Source organism: Nannospalax galili, unplaced genomic scaffold, assembly GCF_000622305.1.
Source record: "Nannospalax galili isolate Female #2095 unplaced genomic scaffold, S.galili_v1.0 scaffold175, whole genome shotgun sequence".
NCBI lineage: Eukaryota > Metazoa > Chordata > Mammalia > Rodentia > Spalacidae > Nannospalax > Nannospalax galili.
In genome coordinates this window covers 1,408,556-1,420,411 of record NW_008336314.1, presented here as the reverse complement: position 1 = coordinate 1,420,411, position 11,856 = coordinate 1,408,556, and the positions used below count along the sequence as shown (strand labels likewise).

General features: G+C 37.2%; 1 protein-coding gene across 3 annotated transcripts in view; it reads right to left on the bottom strand.

Moving 5' to 3' along the window:
• Prkg1 (protein kinase cGMP-dependent 1) overlaps positions 1–11,856 on the bottom strand; it is a 1,315,555-nt gene that overhangs the window by 17,212 nt on the left and 1,286,487 nt on the right. For all 3 annotated transcript variants that reach the window (XM_008831094.3, XM_008831093.3, XM_029562517.1), the window contains exons 12-14: positions 10,782–10,871; positions 2,437–2,578; positions 673–836 (exon numbers count right to left, since the gene is read on the bottom strand). In XM_008831094.3, coding sequence (XP_008829316.1) covers positions 673–836; positions 2,437–2,578; positions 10,782–10,871 — 396 coding nt within the window. The remainder of the gene's footprint in view (positions 1–672; positions 837–2,436; positions 2,579–10,781; positions 10,872–11,856) is intronic.

Below are 11,856 nucleotides of genomic sequence, written 5' to 3'. Positions count from 1 at the left end.
GAATTATTTGTTCTTTCTACACCTATTATATAATATATGTATATATAATTATATACATATACACATAATGTATAGAGAGAGCAATAATGTGGCTAAAGTTGGTCCTGAATTGGTTGGTCCTGAGTTGGTCAGTCCCTATCGGACTATTTTACAGCTTGCTTTATGAATCTGTGATTATTTGCATAGATAATTGAAGTTAAGTACCATGATCCAGTGACATTGTAGTGGTTTGAATGAAAATGTTCCCTATAGGCTCCAAGTATTTGAAGAGTTTGTCCCCAGTTGGTGCTACTGTTTTGGGAGGTCTTAGAAGGTGTGGCCCTCTAGATAAATCACTGGGGGCAGGCTTACAGAGTTATAAAGCCTTGCTGGATCTCCACTTGCTCTCTGCTTCCTGTGCCTGCTTGAAGATATGAGAGCTTATCTTCTGCTCCTACTCTAGCCACCTCTGCTGGGATGCCTCCCTGCCACAATGGACTCTTGCCTCTTTGGAACCAAAGCTAAATAAACTCTTCCTTTTATAAGTCGATTACGGTGTTTTAGCACAACAAGAGAAAAGTAACTAAGACAAACATGTAGTTTAAGATCATCTCATCAGAGTGTCAAAGCCAGGAGAGTGCAGCTGTCTGAGGCCTATTGTTTGTTATTAGCAGTTCTTATAAATGTCCATACCTGCCAGTCAGAAGTTCGTACATTAGAATTCCTAGTGACCAGTAGTCAGCTGAAATGTCATGGCCTTTGTTTAGAATGATTTCTGGGGCTACATATTCTGGAGTCCCACAAAAAGTCCATGTTTTCTTTCCAAATCCTATTTTCTTTGCGAACCCAAAATCAACCTTATGGAGAGGAAAAAAAAAAGCAAGATACTTAGGTATTTATGATTGGTTGCAGAGCAATAAATATTTTGCTGACTAGTGATGATGCTAATAAAAATAAAAAAAACAGATGCAAGTCATCACGGTCCTGTCTTCTGAAAAGAATTATATATATTGTAAACACAGTCACCCTGTTCAAATTTAGTCTCAGTGGGAAAAGTTGAAACCTGAGAATTGGATAAAATTTAAATAGGAAAAGCTCTTTGGAAATACTTTCTCATTTTCCTACTTTTATGCCAATTACATTTTGTGGCATAAAGACAGAATTTCTTTATTCAAGAGTTAAAAGCCCAGGTAGATCGACTTAACATCCTCCCAGAATATACAAGCTTTCTTTTTGACTCATGAAGCTAACCAGTTCTCTAGCATTAATTTATGAGAAGCTAGTTTACTGTTGAAGGAGGTAACACATGTATGAGAGCAGCCGCTCTGTTCGTGAGAAACATAAACTGAGGAAATGAAAAATCTTCTTTCGTAGGAACTTTCTGAAGGAGGCGCTGCAAATGCAGAAAACTTCCCCCTTTGGTAAAGCAATGTGGTTTAGATACAAACAGTTACTTGCTGTGCTGGATAGCTTTAGTTGTCAGCTTGACACAGCTGGGTACAGGGATCCTCATTTGGGGAACTGTCTCCATTGGACTGGACTGTGACCATGTCTGTGGGGCACTTTCTTGATTGTTGAGTGATGTGGGTGGGCCCAGGCCAATGTGCGTAGAGACAACCCTAGGCAGGTGGTCCTGTATTGTATAGGAAAGCAGGCTGAGCACAGGCCAGGGGAGCAAGCCAGTAAGCAACGTTCCTTCATGGCCTGTACTCCAGCTCCTGCCTCCAGATTCCTGCCCTGAGTTCCTACCTTGGGCTCCCTCAGTGATGAATTGTGACCTGGGAGATGTAAGCCAAATAAACCCTTTCCTCTCCAAGTTGGTATTAGTCAGAGAGTTTTGTCACAGCAACTGAAGGCAAACTAGAACACTTGCCATTGAGTTGATTTCTCTTAGATCCATGTCTGGTTAAAAATTCTAAATGTTTAAAATCAGGATCAGGCAGTGACAGACCCAAAGCTCAGAGCAGTTGTATATATTTAAATGAATGAACTTTTCTTATACTGTAGGTCTTTAGAATTTAGGAGTGATTATTAATATTATTGTCATTAACATAGCCTAGATGATATTACCTCAAAACTCATTTTCCCATGAGCATTATTCTTAAATATAAATTTTAAATGCTCACACTTTTGTATAATGTTAATATCCATTGCACTGGGTAGCAGAAGGCTGACTAAAGAGCAAAGTATCTTCTGTAAGCTCTTTCAGGCCCATGAATACATGCCAACAGGACATTTTCTAGCACTTGTTAGAAACCATGCTTTGTAAGGGTATTATTAATTCAAACCTAGCCAATTTGATTTCTCATAACACTATGCAATTTGAAAAAAAATGGAGAACTATACTGCTAAAACTTACTTTTATGAGAAGTTATAACACTGAAATGGAAATCAGATTTTACTGTTAACAAATGAACACAAGTTCCTTAAAACTTCAGGACAGTGAAACACACTGACCAGTTTAGCGTAACCTCGGTGATCTAAGATGAGATTTTCTGGCTTGAGGTCCCTGTAAATGATTCCTTTGGAATGCAGATAGGCGAAAGCTTCTACCACACATGCTGTATAAAACCTGGTTGTAGAATCTTCAAATGAACCTCTGAAAACAGAAAATGGAATGAAGAATGTATAAGAAATTAATTCTGTAGAAAGGTGGATTAGTATGTGTGATTTCAGAATATTCCTGTACCAAGTTGGGTTGAGAGACCGATATCTGACTGACTCAGGATTACATGATTGCCATTCCATTGGGTTTCCTAAAATATTTGAGGACCAAGTCAAAGAATTCATTGCCCCGATGAGTGGGACAGTTAAGTCTAACTTTCTGGAGGGGCTCGAGGAGAGTTCAGTATCAGACCGAGGTTCATGTACTTTGTAGCTTCCTCTCAACAGCCCACTGTTATATAAAAAAGGCACAGAGTTGAGTCACAGCAATGGGCAGGAGAGAGAATGAGTCCTATGTTGGAGCTTGTTTATCATCAGTTTGCTTTTCAAAAGAGAGGTTCCCTTAATTTAATAAATAAATAAATAAATAAATAAATTTGCAAATTCTCTGTTCCCTGGGATTGAATCCAAGACCTCACACAAGCTAAGCAAATCATACCACTTAGCTACATCCTTAGCCCAAAGGAGAAGTTATATTAAGCAGGTTATTTACCTTTGATAACAAGGATATGTGCATACATGCATAATTAACATAACATACAGCATAAAATATATGGATTTATTCATATTTACTTTTAGAAAGTTTGTGATTTTAAAAAATGTAGGTATGGTTCATGAGAATACAAACAAGAGAGGCTAATATTTCAGAGTATAACTATAACACTATGGATGCCATAATCTCACCAGCCACATATTTGGTTGCTGAAACTTTCGCCCCTGAGACAAACAGTAGCTATCTTCTACACTACTGCCTTTGCATTGGCTGGACAAGCTGGAACTAAAATATGACCAGAAGAGAAAAGTCACGGGAGGGAAATGCCAACTTATGATAGTTAACAAGGAACTTTTCTCTCTACCTTATTTATGTCTTTGTCTCTATCGCTATGCATATGTGTTATAGACATGAACAAATATGTTGGTTGATTGAAATAACAACAAAGGAGAAACCCCTGTTCATTCCTTGGTCCAGAGCAGAACCTTTACTTTTGTTCTGTTTGTTCTTTGAACTTAAGATGATAAGCTGTGTTCTTTTCTTCTTTCTCAAGTACCAAGTTCAATTTAATAACATTTGAATTCACAATGATTAGCATGAATATTGTAAGGTCTTGAAGTGGCTGAGATATACATGGAGCCCCAAGTATGCCAGAAGCTTCAGGTCATGTACAGTAAATAGCAACTGAGGAGAGGGATCATCTGGGCATCCCCCAGGCCTGCTTGTATTTTGGTGATATTTACTTCTTTTCAAAACTGGTGAGTAAAGTCTAACAAACTTAGCCATGGAATATGGCTATATCTTTACCAAATTCATCTCTAAATTCAAAGTTAAAGTGGACATCTTGCAGGCTTTTTCTATTTAGAAACAGTGTGCTTCAGATGTACAGTCTTCATTTAACTTACATATCCCTTGAAATAAGCAGCTGGTCTTCACAGTTCTAAGCTAGGCGTGATATCATATAACTTCAATCCCAGCACTAGGGAGGCTAAGAAAAAAGGATCTTGAGTTTGAGGCTAGCTTGGACTTTAGAGAGACCCTGTCTCAAATATAAATAATAAAAAGGAGTAAAATTCAAAATGAAGTATAGTGCTAGGCATGATAACATCTACTCCTCTAGATACTAGAATTTTAGCTAACATTATTAAGATTCTAATATTTTTTTCACTGATATCTGCATAGAATAATTGTGAATTTATAAGGGCAAATGGAAAGTTCTTTGGAAAGAACTGCAACCACAGCAGGAAATGAGCAGTGTGATTTAAATTCTGCTTGCACTCTGACTGATAGCTATCTTTGGGAGAGCTAAAACTCTGCAATCCTGGGGGCTGGAAAGGGATTAGAATATTGCTGTGAATCCCTTTTCTTCTTCACTCTTAATTAAGTTTAGCATGCTTGCCCATCAAGAATAGACCATTTCTTTTAAGAGGAATGATTTGCTTTAAACAATAGGTATCTATGTATATAGGTGGTATGTGCCGTCTATGACTTACCCCCAGTCCCCATCCAAAGTAAGGCAAATACAAACAGTGTGTATGCAATGGGGTTTTCCCATTACATGACTTGTTTGAAATCAAAGATGGACTGTTTCCTTTCATCAGAGCTACCTATACCGATTCTGAGCTATTTTGGAATTTGGAAGGTGTTGGAATGTTGGCTTCTAATTCTTTCAAAGATCTATATTGAGTATCTCCCACATATAACTATATTTGTAACTGGCTTTGAAGATTTAAGAAAGCCTTGCCTCAGACTTGAGAAATAAACACAATATATACACAGACTGTTCATCTGCATCACTAAACATTCAGTCACGGCCACTCTAAAATATAGATCTTGGAAGCATTCCCAAAGCAGAGTGTGAGAGTGACTCAAAATGAAAAATAACAGTCAGAACCGATAATGGCAATGCAAATTTGATCTAAACAGAAGTGGAAGCTTATTTTATTAATGACTTAGAGAGTTGCTTAAAGAAATAAACCACTTGTCCTTGTACCTTTTTGAGATAATAAATTGTGCCTTGAGAGCTATCATTTAAAGACAAACAAGCGCAGGATAGGCTTTTATGCTTTCTTTAGGAATGAACTTTTTCTTTTTTACCTAAATGGTCCTAGATGACAAGTTGATAGAAGTAGAGGGTTAGATATATTGTTTTTTGATGAACTAAAATCAATTGTAATGTTTACTCAACTTGTCATAAACTGAATCCCAAGATGTCAGAATGTAGCAAAGGCAAAACATCTCTTATCAGAAGAGGCCAGGGAGAGTGGCAGCAATCATTACTGAGTTCATAAATCTGAAGGACATTATAATCTGCAGACTTATGGCCCATTGTAAAATGGGGAGGCTAGGTTACCAGGAAGATGGACTCATTTTGCATGAAATACTTTCAGTCTGTGCTGTCTATTAGGTCTTCAAAGATAAAATTAAATAATCACCTTTCCAAAAGTAGCCAGCATCTATCCAGGAAGATTTGTGATTAGAAATTGAGGTGTGTGAAATGTGAAAAATCATGATTTCTGAGAAACTATTAAGTTATTTCGCAGAAAGAAATTAACATACACAAAAATCTAGTCATGGAGATGCTAAATTTCATTAGATCAAAACACGCATTAAATACCATATTCACATATCTGTGCAATGCTGATGTGTTATATATTATTCCAATTGATAATATAACTACTAATACATATTTATTAGTTAATCACGGTTTTAAAAAAACTTTCAGGATTTACCAATTCTTTAGGTATTGGAGAGAGAAAGTGAATAAAATATAATTTGTACCAGTGTATTCCAAAGAATGAAATATAACTTGTGGAAGAAAAAGAAGTCACGAACTAAAAGATAAATCATAACAGCTACTAAAGAATACACCTGAAAAATGTGAGGAATAATTACTACTTTAGTACCTAATTCACTTCTAAGTATAAGGAATATTTAATAGTCCTCAGAACTTGCCTGTATATAGTGTTAATTTAAATTTAACTTTTGTATGTGTGTTTGTATGAGTGTTTATGTGTATGAGTGTAGTATATGTGTGTGTGGTATATGTGCAATTATGTGCGTGGATGCATACACTTAGGCATGTGCAGAAGCCAGAGGAGGATGTTGGTATCTTGCTCTATCATTGTCGACCTTGAGATAGGGTCTCTCATTGAAACTGAAGCTAAGCTGGTGACCAATAAGTCCCAGTGATCCCCCTCTGTCTCTGTCCCTAACCCCAGTCAGTGCTGGGGTTACAGGTATGCATGTCATGCTCTGTTTTGTTGCAAGGGGTCTGGGGATTTGGAGTTAAGTCCTCATGCTTGTGCATCAAGTGCTTTACCCACTGAGCCATCTTCCCAACTCCCCCCCCCCTCTCAGTCTTTTTGAGACAGGGTCTTTCTGTAGCCCCAGCTGACTTGGAATTCGGTATGTAGAGTAGGCTGGCCTCAATCTCACCGAAATTCGCCTGCTCTGCCTCCCCAGTGTTGGATATAAGCCTGTGAAGATCTGCTTTGCGTTCCTTTGCTACACTGATGAAAACAATCCCAAGAGGCAGGAAAGAGAAGGAGGATGCCTAGATTGTTCTCAGAGACTTCCTGTGCTAAACCTTTATGACACATGTCAGTAAAGAGTGACAGCACCCAAGCTTGTCTTCTGATCATCTCACATACATTTTCTGTGAGCTTTCAGGATAGCTTTTCCCTTACCACTGCTTTCTTTGGACACCAGGGGAATATCAAACAAACTTACCAAGATGTTTTCTGTTTGTTTGTTAGTTCATTTTGTTTTCTTATCTTGAGGATTGAAATCAGGGCTCTTTTCTAGCCACACAGGTTCTATACCACCAAGTTACATCCAAAGCTACTTTTTATTTTTAATATTTGAGACAAAATTTCACTCAGTTTGCCTCCAGTGTCTTTGAAACTGGAGTTCTTCTGCCATCAGCCTCTGAAGAAGGTGGGGTTACGGTCATGAGCCACCGTACTTGGCTCTCAGCGTGTTCTTAAGAAAGTAAAATCAAAGCTACATAGAATAAAGTAATATGATTTTATGTGTTTATAGAAGAAAAATTAGTGGGGAAAATGAACCCACTGTATACATATTCATAATAGTTTTACATGTTCCACTGTTTTTATTTTTGTTGCTGTTGTTTTGTTTTGCTTGTTTTTATTTGAGAAAAGGTCTAACTATTTACCCTGGCTGGCCTGGAACTCCCTACGTAGACCAGGATTAAAGAAATGCACTACCTCTCTTGACTTCCATTGTTTTTAATGTCAAGTTTCAGCATTTCTGAACCTTTAGGAGAACTGAACAGCCATTGTTTCTCCACATCTAGCCTACTCATAGAGTATCAGGTTCCCTGGTAGTACATGGCAACTGTGTGCCCAGAACTCAAGAAAGATAAGGGGAAGCAGCCCCTGGAGATGAGACTTCACTCAACTTTTCTACCCATCCACTCCTCCCCAGAGAAGCTGCTTCCTCACAGCAACCCTTTGTTATCCTGCTCAGTCAAGGTGTAGCTCACTCAGAAGTCTGGCCTGATACATGCAACCAACCCAAATGTAAACTCAAACGACACAAGAAAAAATATAGATAATATTTATTTTCAAAAGCAAGTTGAAAATTGATGCCTATGTATGCTTGATGTGTGCAAATCGAGTTCTGTCATTGTTACTATGGTTATTGTTCTAATTAAGGAACGTAAAAATGTTTACAAAGCTCTGAGGGCATAACTGGTTCTTTCTCTGTACAGCTTATTCCTGCTTTCTTATTTAATTCCACCTGCAAACTTTCTGTTCTAATTAACAGAAAATAGAGAAAGGTTTTCAAATAAATTAACAGATCGAAGTGGTAGGTCAAAAATAGTTCAGGATCTAGCCAGATGTGGTGTTACATGCCTTTAATCCCAGCTCTCAGGAGGCGGAGGCAGACAGATCTCTGTGAGATTGAGGTCAGCCTTGTTTACATAGCGAGTTCCAGACTAGCTGAGGCCTCAGGGAGACCCTATCTCAAAAAAACACCCCCCCAAAAATGATATCAAAAATCATAAAACCAAAATAACCCTATAGGAGAACCACATTAAGGATGTCAGATATTAATTCACAATTCAAACTAACTCTGTGTATCAGGCTGAAGGTCTGGTCTGAGTGGGACCACATCTATTCTATTTATCACGATGTGTCCAGAGCTGCTATCACAATCCCTGACATAAAACTATTATTCAATTATTAAATAACAACAATGCAATAATATGATGCGATATAATATCTTAGTACAGATGTTAACATATTCCCCAGTGCTAACATGAAGTTCTTCACTGTGTGCTTTTTACATATAATTAATAATTCAAATGAAACACTAGCATATTAAAATACAACAGAGCAAACAATCTATTTGACATATATAAGTAAGGCTATGGGAATATAAGGCAGGGAAGGGTATACCTTATGAAGGACAGAAGCACTAAAGGAACTTAGTACTGAAGACAAGTCAAAAGTTTATAAAGAGCCACTTGTTCTATTCTGGGCTATCTAAAAAGTAATAAATATTAAAAATTTACAAAGCTCTCTAGGGATGTAAGGGTTATCATAGCTAAGTGTAAAGGAAAAAAAATTATCCAGTGAAGAATTCTGAAGGCAAGGCTGGAACAAGTAAGAAAAATGTATGCTTTTCTAAAGGTAAAAATTCAAAAAGTACAAGGACTATAGACACACTCCTATAATCCCAGCACTCAGGGAGGGAAGGAAAGAGAATCAAGCATTCTAGGGAAAACCTGAAGATGAGATCCTATTGCTGAAGATGCCACACTTCTGACTGAGAACTTGGAAGCCTCATCCCTGAGGACCAGCTCTCATAGTATCAGAAGGCAGTGTGCTGCCAAGGGAGAAAAACAATCAATAGTCCCACCCAGCTGTAAAGCCTATGAACCATAACAACTACTGGCCCAGCAAGATATCCCCAGAGGTGCAATGTGGTACTTTTGTCTTGGGTTAATTGCTCAAGAGGAGAGAAGTCATGCCTAGTACTGTAAATCTAACCAAATACCCAGAGCTGAAGTGGCCATTTTCATAAACCAATAAAATTTCTAACTGTATTCTAAATACTTATACCCACAAATAAGCACAGCTCTTATTTTTCAACAAAGAAGCTTTTCATCAGCATATGTAAAATAGTGTAGAGATCCACAACTGGTCAAAATGCAAAGGTTAAGGAATCATGGGGTGCCCAGTCCCAATTGATAAATCTACAGTACAACTTCTATCCCTAAGGCTCAGAGAACATCATAGAGGAGGGGGCAGAAAGGTTGTATGAGCCAGAGGACAAAGGTGCCTGCTGCTAGGTAGTGTATTTTAGACATGACAGGGAAGCTGCATCCATGAGATCTCAACAATATGGTTGCCTAGGCAGAACCTACATAATGACAACACGTTGACATGGTAATGGGATGGGGGAAATTTCATAGTTCGCACCTCTAGATGAAGAGTTACAGGCAATCAATAGGCAATAATTAAAGAGGAAGAGGTCATGGATTTGAGAGGAAGTGGGGGGGCATGGAAGAATTAGAGGGTGGAAGGGTGGAGAGAGAGGGTAAAAGTGATATAAATATAATACTCATGTATGACATTCTCAAAAAAAATCTTAAAAATTTAAAAAAAGAGTTCAAGTACAGCCTGGGTTATATAGGAGACCCTGTTGCAAAAAAACCAACTTTAGGGATGTGGCTCAGTGGGAGAGTGTTTGTTGAACAGGTACAAGGCTGTAGGTTTGAGTCTCCAAACTGGAGACAAAGTACAGTATGACTTTTGAATAATCATTAGATCATGTATGAGAAATTGTGAAAATATATTTATAGAAAAATAAAGTTGTAATGTTTAAAACAACAAAAATATAAACAATATAGGCAATCATTTACTGAAACATTTTACAGGATAAATTGTTAAAAGGTTATTTTTATAAAATAACATGAAAAATTAAGACAATTTTTTTATAATTCAAAGAAACAAACACACTATCTAGACAAACTAGAAGGATAATAGGGCAAATCAAACCATACTGTTTACACAAAATGTTAGAAATAAGTAGATTATACTTTCCCTAAAGGCAGCAACTTCTAAAAGAGATGATTGGAAACTTGAGTTCATTTTGAAATCAGAGAGCTACGAAAGATAGAGGAAAAGTTAATTTGGAAAAAATGTCAGTGTCATGAAAGACAGAATGACCATCTGAAAACAGAGTGGTGCAATTAAAGTGACAATTAACCCAGACTGTTGTTGTGAAGTAACTATTACTGCCTTCAAGCTAAAGCACTGTGTGCAATGTCAGGTGTAAAGTTGCATCATTCCGACTTTCATGTTAAGCTAAAGCCTGTGTATTGTACATACATTCCTAATGATTATATTTAAGGTGGACTAAACCTATAATCATTAGTTACAGAGTAAGTTGGTTGTGCTTCATATTTACTTTACATTTCAAAGTAAATATAAAGCACCGACTGAAGCAAGAATGAAGCACCGAGTATGTAGATATAAAGTAGACTATGGAAGTATAAACATATGTAAGATATAATTATAATTTTATACTTAATAATAATGGACTCTTCTTATAGACCATCACGGGGCACTCTGTTTTCAGAAGTATGACAGAAATGTCTGAAATCTCCTACCTATCCCTGAGAATGGTCCAGAGCTCTCCACCTAGGCAAGCTTCCATCAACATATACAAATATTTGCTGTCTTTAAATGTCCTGTATAGCCTGTGAATGGTAAACAAGAAAACAAAGTATGAACATTATTATCTTCTAAAAGTATTCATTTTTAAGCATCAATGGTCTATTTTATTTTGTTTTTAATTGGCATGTTTATACATATGTATGAAGTAAAATTGTTTTAATGCATACAAATGTTGTTTAATAGTCAAGCAGAATATTAACCATATGTATCACTTATTCATAGTACAAAGTTACAGTGAGAGGAGGAACACAATCTGGTTTGCACCTACAGAGTTAACAATATTGTGTTGAATATTCCTAAATAGATGCAGAGAATATACAATGTTCTTGACATAAAAGCAAATGCTCAGACTGCAGGGTTTTGATTTTCTGTTCTTGATATTTTATTATAAGAATGAAGGGCACTTAAGTCCACAAGAAGGCAATGGCTCCATGAGTAATACTTCATTGCTATGGGAAACTTGCACCTTCCTTAAGATGGATTAAGCCAAATGCTGCTTGAGGTTCTATTAATTTCAATTTGGCTGATATTTCAAGCATGGACTGGAGCAAGACTGAGGCACTGTATGTAGCTATGCAGATGTATACCCCAGCACTGGGGGGACAGAGACAGGCAAATCCTGGGAGCTCATTGGCTGGCCAGCATAGCCAAATCAACGAATTCCAGGACCAATAGGGGACTCTCCCAAAAACAAAAGTAGAGAGGGGTTGAGAAAGACATCTGCCATCAGTCTCTAGCCTCCAGACACATACACACACACGGAGGTACACACAGCATAACATGCATATTACTGCACACACATAAAAATAAATAAATAAAAATAAGCTTCAGAAAATAAGACTTGTTACTTTGATTTTGACATTGGTTCTGTTGTACCCCAGATGTCTATGTACCCCTGGTGTTTTGGAATGATATGATAAAAACAAGATATTAGAAATTGTGATCTCCTTGGGAAAAACACATCCTTTTTAGAGAATCTGATCCACTTTAAAAATAAGAGCATGGAAT